This window comes from Acomys russatus, chromosome X (assembly GCF_903995435.1).
Source record: "Acomys russatus chromosome X, mAcoRus1.1, whole genome shotgun sequence".
NCBI lineage: Eukaryota > Metazoa > Chordata > Mammalia > Rodentia > Muridae > Acomys > Acomys russatus.
The window spans coordinates 122,894,160-122,909,283 of NC_067169.1; the positions used below are offsets into that span (position 1 = coordinate 122,894,160).

Genomic DNA, 15,124 nt, shown 5'->3' on the forward strand with positions numbered 1-15,124 from the left:
CCCAGGCGTGGTAGCGCATGCCTCTAAACCCAGCCGTGGTAGCGCATGCCTCTAAACCCAGGTGTGGTAGTGCATGCCTCTAAACCCAGGCGTGGTAGCGCATGCCTCTAAACCCAGGCGTGGTAGCGCATGCCTCTAAACCCAGGCGTGGTAGCGCATGCCTCTAAACCCAGCCGTGGTAGCGCATGCCTCTAAACCCAGCCGTGGTAGCGCATGCCTCTAAACCCAGCCGTGGTAGTGCATGCCTCTAAACCCAGCCGTGGTAGTGCATGCCTCTAAACCCAGGCGTGGTAGCGCATGCCTCTAAACCCAGCCGTGGTAGTGCATGCCTCTAAACCCAGCCAGAGGCAGGCGGATCTGTGAGTTGGAGTCCAGGACATCCAAGGCCAAAGAGAGAAACCCTGTCGCAAAAAAAACAAAAACAAGGGCAGGCATGGTGGCCCACACCTGTAATCCCAGCACTCGGGAGGCAGAGGCAGGTGGATCTTTGTGAGTTCAAGGCCAGCCTGGTCTACAAAGTGAGTCGAGGACATCCAAGGCTACACAGAGAGACCCTGTCTCAGAAAAAAAATAACCCTGTCTGGGGGTGGCAGGGAACAATCTTCCCATTCTAGTCACTTCCCGTCCACCCTTTCTCTTGGCAATTGGGAAGTAAGCATGTTCATTGCCTTTCAACACTGATCCCATCCTGCAGTTCCTAAAGCATCAGTAGCAATTCCATCTCTAACTGATCTTAGTTTCTGGATATAATTTCATCATGTGTAAATAAAGTTTTTTGGTTTGGTTTGGTTTTTCGAGGCAGGGTCTCTCTGTGTTAGCCTTGGTGGGTCTGGAACTCACTCTAGACTAGGCTGGCCTCGAACTCACAGCAATCTGCCTGCCTCTGCCCCCCAAATGTTGGGATTAAAGGCATGCGCCACCACAGCCCAGCAAAACTTAGCATTCTAATATGGCCTTATATGGGGGTTTCATTCTGTCCTCCAACTCCTTATTTGACATAACCATGCAAAATTAACAACAGGTTTTCACTCTTCATAGTCTGTGCGTGCGTGCGTGCGTGCGTGTACACAAATTAGGGATGTCACCTAGGGCCTCACACACACTAGGCACTCTGCCACTGAGCTACACCTCCTAGTCTCATCCCTACTATATTTTTTAAATTCTATATATTTAGGGTATGTGTCCACCTCTCCCAGCATTATTTCCTCAGTTTCCTAACTATGATGAAGCTAAACTCGAAGGTGATCAAACATACTACTTTAAGCCAAGTTTTTGTGCACTGTGTAAAGATTGCCTTTGCATTATTCAAATGCTGATTTCTGTACCTGCAGTCGTCTGAGTACAGGCCACACTTTGTATTGTTATTCCTATGGCTGCATCATATTTTATAAACACTCCCTCCAACACCTTTTGGTTGGTTTAATGAAGAGCTGAACAGGAAACAGCAAAAGCTGAACAGGGGAGGCAGAACTTCCAGAGATAGGAACTCTAGGAAAGAATCAGGCACAAGAGTTGCCAGTACACTAAAACACTCAAGAGACACAAAGGTTTACTTGCCTTCACATTCCACTCTCCTCCTCAACTTGGATCCAGAAAACCCAAGATCATCTGACAGGCTGTTTTCTGGATAGGCAGTGAAGTACAACATGCCGGGTGATTAAGAAGGTAAAAAAAATTCCTTTAAACACTGAAGCTTGAGTCTTTTGGCCCAAAACCAAGTGGGACTTACTATCTGCAAACCTGACATGAGGGCCGGGTGTGGTGGCACATGCCTTTAATCCCAGCACTTGGGAGGCAGAAGCAGGCGGCTCTCTGAGTTCAAGGCCAGCTTGGTCTACAGAGCGTGTTCAGGACAGCCAGCGCTACACAGAGAAACCCTGTCTTGAAAAACCAACAACAAAAAACTAACATGAGAATCCACACACTCACATGGTACCACTGTCTGAATAGCCTCCAAAATTCATGTGTTGAGTTTAATCTCCATTGTGATACTAAGAGATACAGCCTATTAGGAAATCATTAAGCTTTGGGGGCTCTGTCCTCATAAACAGATTAGTGTCTTATAAAGGTCCACAGGAAACTGGCTTGGGCTTTTCATACTGTTGCCATGTGAGAACAGTGTTCTTCCCCTCCAGAGAATGCCGCATCAAGGTACCATTTCAGAAACAGAAAGCAGCCTTCACTAGACACCAAGCCTGTCCGTGCCTTGACATGCCAGACTCTAGAACAGTGAGAAACACATTTCTTATTACCACACAACAAACAGACTAAGACATTTGGCCCTGAACCACAGAGCAACCAACATTTTAGGTTTGTTTTTGTTCTGTTTGGACAATGCTAGGGAATGCATATAGCAGGCAAATGCTTTACTATTGAGCTATATTCCCAGCCTATTATTGATAGCTTTTTAATACCCACACCTGCCCTAGCCTGAGCATGTCTGTCTACTTCGCTACCAGTCCCTTGGATGAAAGCCTAACGGTGAAGTGGGTATTGTGGTGCACGCCTCTAAACCCAGTACTCGGGGAGGCAGAGGCAGGCGCATCTCTGTTAGAGGCCAGCCTGGTCTACAAAGTGAGTTCTAGGACAGCCAGGGCTACACTGAGAAACCCTGTCTTGAAAAACCAAAAAATAAAGGGAGTGGGAAAGCAAATAAAACAAACAAAAACAAAGCCCATGGGTGAAACTGGATGCAGAAAAAAGGGCTCAGACATTTAATAGGCATTTTCTACTTGTCTGACCTTACCAAGTTAGCCACCCTTGCAGTCTTAAAGAAACGAACAAAAATACTCAAAGTACCACAGTTCATCACAATATCCTCTGAATACAAATTTCCAGTAGGGAGGGCCTTGAGAACAAGGTCAGTTTCAAACCATTAGTCACGCTACTCAGTGCCCCATATACAAAAAGCCCCAGACCAGTTAGTCCCTTTTAAGATGGGCTCTAAAGATGCTTTCCCAGAGGGAAATTTTGCCACTTATTTCAGACTGCAAGCAAACAAAGCACATGATGGTAAGTCATTTGACCTAGCACAAAATGTGCTAAGATAGGGTCTTTTGCTAGACATGGTCGCACAGAGCTATAATCTTATCATTTGGAAAGCAAAGACATCTGGATTTTAAAGAGACAGAGGCAGGCAGATCACTGTGAGTTCAAGGCCAGCCTGGTCTACAAAGTGAGCCTAGGACAGTCAAGGCTACACAGAGAAACCTTGTCTCAAAAAACAGGAAAAAAAAACAAAAAAAGATAAGGTCTTCCGCAATTTGTTCTACCCATTCCCAATCCCCACGCTGTCTCTGGAGGTCAGGGGCAACTGTGCAGTTTATCAAACACAAACAGGGTCTTTGGGCCCAGGACACAGAGAGGAGGAGTTGAAGTCACAGGAAAGGCCAAACTCACAGCTCTATACTGTTGGCTAGCTCAAGGCTTCCCCCACAAGCCCCTGGCCCTTCCCTACTCACAAGGACAGCAGCAAGGAAAAGCCAGCAATATAGAGATTCCTCTGAGCACGGAAAAGCTTCATGTGGAAGTGCTCCATGGCACCCGGATTGTTCTGGAGGTTCACCTTTTCTGTCACATCATCATATTTCCGGATCTCACGTACAGCATCTATAGTGGCGCAGAGATGAACATTGAGGTATCATTTTGACAAGTAAAACAGGCAGCAAGATGCGCCAGACTGCTTTCCTTAAAATGCATCTTTCTCAGTCTTTACAGGCTTTATCAAACGTTCCCAAGACCTTCTCCCATTAACTGTTTATATGCTAAGCCTCACCTTACTCTAGTTAAGATCATGAGTTTACACTAGACTTCAAGATGATATCCAAAGTTGAGGCACTGTTAGCACTGGGGACAGATCCCCTTCCGTATGATGCTCCCAACCTCGGTTTGTTGTTTTCTCTTAAGTGCTAGCCACTATAGACATAAGTCAGGGGTCCTGCTGGTAGAATGCTCATAAGACCTATTCAGGAGGCATGGGCTACAATGAGTATTATGTTTTATTTACTTAAAAACTTCGTTCTGAGGAGATACTCTGTGGATAAGGGTACTTTCCATCAAGCTTGACAGGACTCTTTTACTAGTTGTCCTCTGGCATCTACATGCACACGGTGATATGCATGTGTCCCCCATCCCTCAATAAGCTATAATTAAAGTTTATTTAAGAGGAATTCATGCTTATCGAAACTTCAAACAGCAAAATTAGAAAAAGAAATCTCTCAATACAATCACCTACAGCAGGGTATCCATATGTGCAAATATACAGCTGTCAGATTTAAAGTCAATTGGTCATATCACCATTATAGGCTTTGCAACATATTTGTCACTGAAATTATCTTCAATTTGTGTTTCCTATCTTCTTCACAGCAAAAGCCTTCTCCTCTATATGCCCTAGAGCCTACCACAAGACTCCTGTTTAGTAAGCAAGCAATGCTCTGATTTAATAACATATGTCCTCAGAATCTTTTATCTGTAATGCAGAAATGGAACCTTAGTATATCTATGAATCATCCCCACCCCGTACCTCAATAAAGACTTTTAGAAGGGCAATGGTGGCACTTGCCTTTAATCCCAGTACTTGGGAGGCAGAGGCAGGCTGATTTCTGTGAGGTTGAGTCGAACCTGGTCTATGTAGGAAGATCCAAGTCAGCCAAGGCTACACAGTAAGACTATCTCTCACCACCACCACCAACAACAACAAAAAGGACTTTAAAAAAAGATTTATTTATTATGCATACAGTGCTTTGCCTGCATACACACCTGCAGGCCAGAAAAGGGCAACAGATCTCATTATAGATGGTTGTGAGCCACCATATAGTTACTGGGAATTGAACTCAGGACCTTTGGAAAAGCAAACAAAACAATAATAAAAAAATCTACCTGAAGAAGGCTTTTAACATACCTCCATATGAGACAGGCAAGATATCATTGGGTACTGATCAGTTTGTAGTTACTGGTTTGAGACTACTTGGTTTTCTTTTTGGGGGGAGGTGGGTTTTTTTGTTTTTGTTTTTTTTAATATTTATTTATTATTATGTATACAGTGCTGAAAAGGGCATCAGATCACATTGTAGATGGTTTTGAGCCACAATGTGGTTGCTGGGAATTGAACTCATGACCTCTGGAAGAGCAATCAGTGCTCTTAACCGTTGAGCCATCTCTCTAGCCCCTTGGGGAGGTGGTTTTTTGAGACAAGGTTTCTCTGTGTAGCCTTGGCTATCTTAGACTCACTTTGTAGACCAGGCTGGCCTCAAACTCACAGCCATCCGCCTGCCTCTGTCTGCCTGCCTCTCGAGTGCTGGGATTAAAGGCGTGCGCCACCATGCTGGGCGAGACTACTTGGTTTTCAAGTTCATCTTGCATTATAACAATGTGCCTGCCCTCATAGCACCTTTGCATTAAATCTGTGCCATGAAGCAAGCACTCTTAAATGCTGCCAGTATAATCTTAAACTGATATAATACACCTGATAGAAAATTTTAAAAAACAAAAAAATTCATACCTTCAGGTTCAGCAATTCTACCTCTATGAATTCATCTCACAGAATCATTTGTATAAAAATTCAAGGATGAGGCCGGGGTGTGGTGGCGCACACCTTTAATCCCAGCACTCGGGAGACAGAGGCAGGTGGATCTCTGTGAGTTTGAGGCCAGCCTGGACTACAAATTGAGTCCAGGACAGCGAGGGCTACACAGAGAAACCCTGTCTCAAAAATCAAAACAAAACTAACAAACAAAAACCAACAACAAAAAAATGCAAGAATGAGGCAGGCATGGTGGTGCAGGCCTCTAATCCCAGCACTTAGGAGGCAGAGGAAGGAGGATCTCTGTAAATTCAAGGCCAGCCTGGTCTATAAAGTGAGTCCAGGACAGCCAGGACTGTTACAGAGAAACCAGCTCAACACCACCCCCAAAGTGTGCATGAGATGCCAGGTGGTAAATATTTCAACACATAACCAAGTATTCATGATAGTTATCTGTGCAATATGTACTACAAGAGATTGTAAGTGTTTAATTTTTGTATTTAAAAAATATGCATTATGGGCCAGGCGTGGTGGCACATGTCTTTAATCCCAGCACTAGGGAGGCAGAGGCAGGCAGATCTCTGTGCGCTCGAGGCCAGCCTGGTCTACAGAGTGAGTCCAGGATAGCCAAGCCTAACACAGAGAGATCCTGTCTTGAAAAAACAAACAAACAAAAAACAAGCTCAAAATGTTTTCTTTACGTTGTTACTTGTATTTAGAAATCTCACCATTCCAAGTGGGAATGAGAGACACTGTGTATTATCAATCCAAGGACAGCAGCAGAGCCCAGCTCTTCCTCTCAGGCCTCAGTCTGCAGAAGTTAAACGTACTCCTCTTTATCTCTATTTAACCCAGAAAGCTCTGATGTCCCTCCTAGTCTCCCCTAGTGAGGAAGGGCTCTGGCGAGTTATACCCACTATCTTCATCGTATTGTTATCAACGAGTACCTCTATCTGTACAGTGTGGAGCCTTCTCTAGACTGTGCTTTTAAATTATGGGTACAGTGTGTACATGTGCATTCGTGTGTGAATATAAATACAAATGTGTCCCAGGACACCTGTGGAAGTCAGAGGACAACCTCCAATCCATCCTTGCCTTTCCTCCTTGTTTGAAACAGGGCCTGCAACCTTCCAGGGATTCTTCTATCTCCCATCGCCCTATAGAAGTTCTGGGATTGAAGAGACTCATATCCAACATCTGGCTTTTATGTGGGTTCTGGGAATTTGAAATCAGGTCCTCACACTTGCGTAGCAACTGCCTTTATCCACTGAGCCATCTTCTTAGCCTCCTAGATTTTGCTTCATAACATTAAAGTAGGAAGTCACCAGTTGTCAGAGCCATATTCATCGCTGGAATTCCTAAGCCGACACCTTCAGATCTATGATCTCCGAAAATAGTCAAGTTTTTGTCAAATAGTAGCTTCTACATAATTCTCTCTGGCCCACTAAGCTGTACTACAAAATCAAAGACTTGTGGCTCTAGTTAAGGGACAGGGCAAGGCTAATGGAATTATCCCAACATGTGTCTTGTCTCCATAATTCCTGGCTCTACCCCAACTCAAAAACAAGCACACAAACCTAGTTTTTAAAAAATAACTCTTATACCTTGACATTTCATGAAGTTCAACTCTAAGCAAGATCTGCACACTCCCTATGGGCTCCTATCCCAAAAACTGCTCAGACCCTAAGTGGAAAAAGCTGTCTCTTGGAGTCTAGCTAAAAGCATTTCAAGAATATGTGAGCAGCTGGCATCCAACAGCTATGCCTGGGAAACTATAGGCCACATTTAGCCTGGTCAGAGAAGTTCTGCCTGAACAAACGCCATCAAACCCTGAAGAGAAACGTCCAGTGCTGCAGCTAGTGGATGGGGCTATGTACAGCACTAACTACAGCACTAACCTCCACTCTACCCTGCTATGTTTCTGCTGGGAACTTGAGGAAAGGAGTACTCTACACTGACGTGGGTATCACACCTCTTACTTAAAACAGGATATGATGTTTCACAGTAGAGTCAAGAGAATACAGTCTAAGTGGGAGAACACTCTTTTTTGCTTACTATAGCAAAACAACAAACACCCACAGCCAGACAAGAGCTTTATTGCTTCCTTGTCTCTCTTTGAGCTCACTTCCACCTCAATGTAAAACACCACATCCCACCCCCCTTTTGAGACAGGGTCTTTCTTATTAATATATTCAGACTACATCTCAATTGTTATCCCATCACTTGTATCCTCCCATTCCTCCCTCCCTCCCGCTTTCACCCTATTCCCCTCCCCTAGGTCTATGACGGAGAGGGACCTCCTCCCCCACTATATGGTCATAGGCTATCAAGTCTCATCGTGGTAGCCTGTTTACCCGTCCTCTGAGTGCCACCAGGTCTCCCCACCAAGGGGAAGTGGTCAAATATGGGGCACCAGAGTTCGTGTCAGAGTCAGTCCCCGCTCTCCACACAGCTGTGGAGAATGTCCTGTCCCGTGGCTAGATCTGAGTAGGGGTTCAATGTTTACTACTTGTATTATCCTTGGTTAGTGCAATAGTTTGAGCAGATCCTCTTGGGCCCAGGTCCACCCGAGACAGGGTCTTTCTATATAGCCCTGGATATCCTGGAACTTTCTATGTAGACCAGGCTGGACTCAAACACACAAGGATCCAAGCAGGCAGTGGTGGCACACACCTTTCATCCCAGCACTCGGGAGGCAGAGACAGGCAGGTCTCTGTGAGTTTGAGACCAGCCTGGTCTACAGAGTGAGTTCCAGGACAGCCAGGGCTATGTAGAGAAACCCAGTGCACAATTAGCTTCTCTTAGCATCAGCTCTAAAATAACAACAACAACAAAACAAAGCAAACAAAAACACCCAACTCACAAAGATTCACATGCATATACCACCCTGGTGCTTGTCTCCCTCCATCGTGATACCACTTAAGAAAGCCAAAGACCTGAGCCTGCCCTCTGATCCACTCATTTCTCTTCCAAGGTCTTGTGGATCTGCATATTAATGCTGGAGTTACTGTCTCTACGACACACTGTCAAACACCTACTTTTCTACCTCATACTATAGGAGAAGACAGAACTCCCTTTCCAGCTAGGCTGTTTACTTGGTTGCTCAGTTTTGTACTTGGAAGCCCTGTATCAGCAGCTGTTCTGTACATATATATAATCCTAGTAGTCAAGTGACTGAGCCAGGAGGATCAAGAGTTTAACAATGAGCAAGGCGGCGGTGGCCCACACCTTAATCCCAGCACTTCCGGAGGCAGAGGTAGGTAGATCTCTGAGTTCTAGGCCAGCCTGGTCTACAGAATGAGTTTTAGGGCAGCCATAGCTATGTAGAGAAACCTTGTCTCAAAAAAAAAAAAAAAAAAACCTTTAATGCCAGCTTAGACTACAGGGTGAGACACTGTCTCAAAATAAAAGGGAAAAAATGTTCATGTCCTTTGTTTTTGTTTTTCGAGACAGGGTCTCTCTGTGTAACAGCCCTGGCTGTCCTGGACTCACTTTGTAGACCAGGCTGGCCTTGAACTCATAGAGATCTGTCTGCCTCTGCCTCCCGAGTGCTGGGATTAAAGGTGTGTGCTACGGCATCTCATGTCCTTTTAAGATGAGAAAAAAAAAATTAAAACAAAACAAAAAAGAAGCCAGGCAAACACACCCTTTCAATCTCAGCACTTAGAAGGCAGAGGCAGATGGATCTCTGGAAACTCAGGCCAGCCTGGTTTACAGAGCAACTTACAGGATATCCAAGGCCACAGATAGAGACTCCATCTCAAAAACAAATAACAATGATAAAGACAAAATAATTTTTTAAAACAAGAAGTCACCGCCCTTTCAAGGGAGAAGACCTCACTGTTACCTACATGACTGATGAGCAGCACTATTTGCACCAAGGTCACAGAACAATGAGCCCCACCCCCTCTCCTTTTATCCAAGACACGGGTTCTCTGTGTAACAGAACTGGCTGTCCCGGACTCACTCTGTAGACCAGGCTGGCCTCGAACTCACAGAGATCCACCTGCCTCTGCCTCCCTAGCGCTGGGATTAAAGGCGTGAGTACACCACCACACCCAGTGCACAATTAGCTTCTCTTAGCATCAGCGCTACAATAACTAGGGTACCCTGGAAATGCAGGTGGTCATAAGAGCATATAAAGGCCATTGAGTGTAAGTCTACACGGCCTGCTATAGGAACCTCCTGAAATGAAGGCCCTACTAATAGCACTTCCTTAACAGATGAACAAAAGAACACGGAATCAGCTTGTCTCTGAGAAAGTCTGTTTTCTATTCATCCAGCGCAGCACAGGACTTTAGAAGCCATGAGACAGGTCTGGTCAGGCAGCAACCCCCTGCCGCAGCTCACTCACCAATGACCAACAGCACAAGTATGACGATAAGAACCACGAAGAAGGTGTTGCCATAGGTCACTACCAACTCCACCAGCCGGGATTTGAAAATCTTCTGCCATCTGTGAAGGAGATGAAGACAGACACTGAAGAAAACACATTTGTAAACCAAACCCGGAGCAAAACAGAAAGACAGCTGGGTGCTCTTCTGTAGTGGCCACGGAGCCTGTACAACACCAGTCTCAGGTATTGCTTATATTTCTCCTATTTATTAAGTTCAAGAGGATTTAGTAAAAAAATGTTTGGGGGCTGTAGAGATGGCTCAGAGATTAAGAGCACTGGCTACTCTCCCAAAGGTCCTGAGTTCAATTCTCAGGAACCACATGTTGGCTCACAGGCATCTATAATGAGATCTGGTGCCCCCTTCTGGCCTGCAGGCAGAATATTGAGTAAATTTTTGCTTTACTTTGGTTTGATTTTTTTCGAGACAGGGTTTTCTCTTTGTAGCCTTGGCTGTCCTGGACTCACTTTGTAGACCAGGCTGGCCTTGAACTCACATCAATCCGCCTGCCTCTGCCTCCCGAGTGCTGGGAGTAAAGGTGTGCGTCACCACAGCCCGGCTGTAAATTAAAAAAGAGAAAAACAGCAACAAAAACGTTTGAACGTTTGGAAAATCAGTCTTAAAACTGGCAATTTCCAGTAAGGGTTACTTACTTTTCGTTGTACTTCCCTTTGTAGTAGGTGAAGCACCTGCTGCAAACACAGTTATTCGTATATTAGTGCTCTATTTACACCTGCATGCCAGAAGAGGGCATTAGAGGGTATAGATGGTTGTAAGCCACCATGTGGTTGCTGGGAATTGAACTCAGGTCCTCTGGAAGAGCAGTGCTCTTAACTGCAGAGCCGTCTCTCCAGCCCCTCTTTATTTATTTATTTTGGAGACAGGGTCTTACTATGTCGCTCTGACTTTCCTAGAACTCACTATGTAGATCACACTATTCTTGAGCTCACAGAGACCTACCTGCCTCTGCCTCCCAGTGCTGGGATTAAAGAAGTATGCCACTAGCCAGGCACAGTGGCACACGCCTGTAATCCCAGCACTCAGGGAGGCAGAGGCAGGAGGATCTCTGAGTTCGAGGCCAGCCTGGCATACAAAGCAAGTCCAGGACAGCCAAGGCTACACAGTGAAACCCTGTCTCGGAAAAAAAAAGCAATAACAACAACAACAACAAAAAGTGTGCCACTATGCGAAGAAGAGAAACCTGCTCTTTAGGAGCCCAAGTATGGGATCGAACGCTCTAGTGAGAGAACAGGTGATGTTAATTCACTAGAAGAGCAACCACCTCGTGCAGGAGCTTAATTGCTACCAGATGAAAACGATTCTGTGAACAGACTCTGGGAGGAGAGATAGAAATGAGCCCAGAACTGGCGGCTGGGCGGATTGGAGACTTGGCATAGATTTGGCTGTTCATCGCCGCCCTTCAAGACGCTCCTAGAGAAAACCACCTGAAGGAAGGCTTCAGAGCTCAGGCTCCTGCTGAGGCTCTGGGGTTTGGTTACCCCAGGTTCCAGTGGAAGAAATCCTGCGGCTCGTGACCAGAGAATCTTTCCTCAGAACTGATATCCTTAAGGTTTTGTTGTTGTGTCAATTAATCCTCATTTCCTACTGTTTTGGTTAATCAGGTTATAATTGATGTATGCTCGGTCAATAAGTTGTTAATAAAATATTTTGGTTAAGAAAATTGAGTCAACAACCATGCCTGGCTTCTCTTTGTCTTTCTACTATGTCTAGACTCCTATCACCCCAGGTTATAAAAAAGAACCCAGATTCTCTATCATTTCTATGAACAAATATTTAAGATAAAACTCTAAAGAGCCTTCAGAGGGGGCTAGGGAGATGGCTCAGTGGTTAAATTTCTGAACCACCACATGGTGGCTCACAACCATCTATAATGTGATCTGATGCCCTCTTTTATCATGCAGACATACCTGGAAATAGAACACTCATATACATAAATACATAAATAAGTAAACCTTTAAAAAAAAGAGCTGGGCAGTGGTGTGGCACACACCTTTAATCCCAGCACTTGGGAGGTAGAGGTAGGTGGATCTCTGAGTTTGAGGCCAGCTGGTCTACAGAACAAGTTCCAGGATAGCGAGGGCTATACAGAGAAACCCTATCTCAAGGGGAGAAAAAAAAGCCTTCAGAAGGAGCTCTATCCTGTTAAAAATCAGCAAGCGAGGCTGATCATGGTATTGTACACCCTTTAATCTCATCACTTGAGAGACAGAGGCAGGTGGATCTCTGTAAATCCCAACCCTACATAGTGAGACCTTATCACCTGCATCATGAGATGCAGAGTTAAAAATCAATAATTGATCCATTAAAAACATGACCCGACATGATTCTGAATTCGCATTTAGTGTTTTAAGTAGGTCTTAACCAGTCCCTACTTCATTCTCCTTGTTTTCAATTTTGTCTGTTTGTCTATTATGTGTATACACGCTTGTGCTGGTGCACATGCATGAGTGTGGGTGCCTTAGGTGGGCATCTCCTCTAATCACTCCCCACTTTATTCCCCCAATGGTCTCACCGAACCTGGAGCTCCTGATCTTTGTCTCTATTAACACTGTAGAAGTATGTCATCATGTTCAGCTTTTACATGTGTGATGGAGATGAAACTCAGATATTCACACTTTTACAGCCATCTCCCTAGCCCTCATTCTTTTCAGACAGGATCTCATATAGCTCAGGCTAGCCTCAAATTTGCTATGTAGCCAAGTCAGGACTTGAACTCCTGATCTTGCCTTCACCTCCTGAGTAGTGGGAAAATGTTATTTGTCCTAGAAAGCATCTAAGACTATTACAGTTCCACCAGGGTTTTGTTTTTGAGACAGAGTTTCTCTGTATAGCTCTGGCAGTCCTGGAACTCACTCTGTAGACCAGGCTGGCCTCAAATTCATAGAGATCCACCTGCCTCTGCCTCCCAAGTGCTGGGATAAAGGTGTGAGCCACCAAGCCCAGCTCCACCAGGATTTTGGTCTGTGTTTTTACTGGGCATTGAATGCCAATGTGGGTTCTGGCAAGAATATCCTTTAGATATCATTAACTATGATGACTTTATAACATCCTAATTTAAATAGGAATAGTATTGTTGATGTACTACAAATAATTTAAAAGCTAGTATCTAATTAACTTTTAGCAAACCCTGTTTGCTAAAAGGGAATATGGCTTCATCCTTCACAGGTTGAGTAATGCTCATGAGCCTACTACTAAGCAATGTCGGTAGGAGCTAGTTAGGAGGACAAAAGTCAGCAAACAAGCAACAATGTGAACCAGTGGTGCAAGCATTCTGGTTTCCACACAACTCTCCCCACTGCCCTAAGGCCCATGGATAGGCAAAGGAATCGTATTTATAAAACTGAAGGTAGATCTTCTTTTTCAAAGACCAGAAGGCAATGTGCAAAGGAAAGCAACTGGGGTGGTGACAAAGCAAAATAGTGTTCAGGACTAGTGATAAAAAACAATTATGGTCCTGCCACCCTCACTCCAGACATATTTTACTTGTTTCCATCTAGCCCCAATTTCAGGGTCCAATTCTGTACCCAGAAACTATAAGGTTCAGGCTTCAACAGGCCCCCTCCCCGTATGCTTGCCTTGTTGCTGCACTAGCCATACCTTTTGGGAGAAATGAAGGGAATGCAGAGGAGCAACACAGCAAAGACCTCTGCGTAGAGGAAGGTGGCAACTGCAGTCCACTGCAGACTCATCCTGTGCCTTAATGGGTTCCAGCAGTGATGGGAGCTTGTTTCCTGGCAGGACACAAAGGGAGCAGAAGAACCGTGAGAGCTAGGAACCCTGGAGAGGGTGGGGCTCCTATTCTACACAGCAGAGCCCAGGACTCTTGTTTCAGAGCTTTTGAAAGCCTGGCTAAAGCAGGGCTTAACCCAACAGGGATACTTGCGGCCCTCCAACATGTGTGTCACCAGCTCCAGGTAGGTGCCTTTGTGGATGATTCCTTTCCCCAGGGAAGTACAGGAGACTCCTTAGACCTGCTTAACTAAGCCCATATTCCTCATAAGAACAGTGCGAGAACAGGAGGGCCTTCTCAGCACCCATCAGCCTCCCTTCCCAGAACAGAAGCCTCTGCGGCAGGAGCTACATGTCTTTCAGTCGCTGCAATATTCAGATTGTACCTTCTGCAAACAGCACTGTCTCAGCCTCTGCACAAAGGAGGCGGCCCATTCCTCCCTTTAACGCTTGGGTGGGATGGAGAAATCTAAAGTCTCCAGCTTCCTTCTATGACTGCTTTTTCAAAATCAAACAGGCCTTCCCACGGCTCGTGCTGATGCATGAGGGTGTAAGGCCTCAATGTACTCTCAAAAGGCCCACAAGAGCGACCCCTAGAGGGCAGAAATCCAGGCCAAAAGCCAATGCAGGTCTCCACAGAGCACCTCAAGGCCTTACCCGGAGAAAGTTCCAGAACCAGAAAGTCTCGCCCGAAGCCAAAGGAGACCTCCCTGCAGCCCTAGTTCGCCACAACGTCCCAAGTCCACCTCGCCTTCGAGGAGCTGGGCCTACCTGGGCAGCTCTTCCGGGTGGGACTTCACTACAAGTCCCCGCCCTCGCGCCCCTAGAGCTGTGCTCTCACAGGCCATCCCAACATCCCTCTGCCTGATCCTACCCTAAACTCCCAAGTCAGCCCGGATCCCAACATTTCCCAGAATCCCAAGTCTTTCTGGGATGCTCGCCCTCGTCCCACATGACGGGGCTGGGAGAACTACGGTGATCTCAGAGCCAGCCATGCTCGCGGACCCAGCTTACCGAGTTTCGGCACGACCCACCGCAACTACCAAACTCTCACCAACGTTCAGACCCGCCTCCTGGCTCGCGGCCGGAAACCGGAAACGTGCATCGGGCCCCGCCTACAAGCCCACGGGAGGGCCCAACAGTTCCGCCCACTGCCGGTTCCCGCCCCGCCTCCAGGCCTCGGGCTGGTTGCCAAAGGTCTCGAGAGGAAGTGGAGGCTGGCGGCTGACGCCGACTGCTGCGCCTCTGACACTTCGGGCACGCAGGGGTGGAGCTCGGAAGAACCCTGGCGGGAAGGCTAGGGCCGCTTCTCTAGCCTTCGCAGTCATCCCTCCTCGTCTCTGTGGTCGGAGAGGGGGCGGGGCCCAGCCGTGGGGCGAGACCGGGGTGGGGCGCCCCTAGCCCGGACTCCGCCTCCTTCCCTCGTCACCCCTGGGGAGGGGTAGGTGGGAGGGAATAC

General features: G+C 46.3%; 1 protein-coding gene across 1 annotated transcript in view; it reads right to left on the minus strand.

Annotated features, from left to right (window-relative positions):
• Bcap31 (B cell receptor associated protein 31) overlaps positions 1 to 13,691 on the minus strand; it is a 30,534-nt gene extending 16,843 nt beyond the window's left edge. The window contains exons 1-3 of the mRNA XM_051141279.1: positions 13,534 to 13,691; positions 9,876 to 9,976; positions 3,462 to 3,609 (exon numbers count right to left, since the gene is read on the minus strand). Of these exons, the coding sequence (XP_050997236.1) occupies positions 3,462 to 3,609; positions 9,876 to 9,976; positions 13,534 to 13,625 (341 nt within the window). The 5' untranslated portion in view covers positions 13,626 to 13,691. The remainder of the gene's footprint in view (positions 1 to 3,461; positions 3,610 to 9,875; positions 9,977 to 13,533) is intronic.
• Positions 13,692 to 15,124: the final 1,433 nt, after the last annotated feature.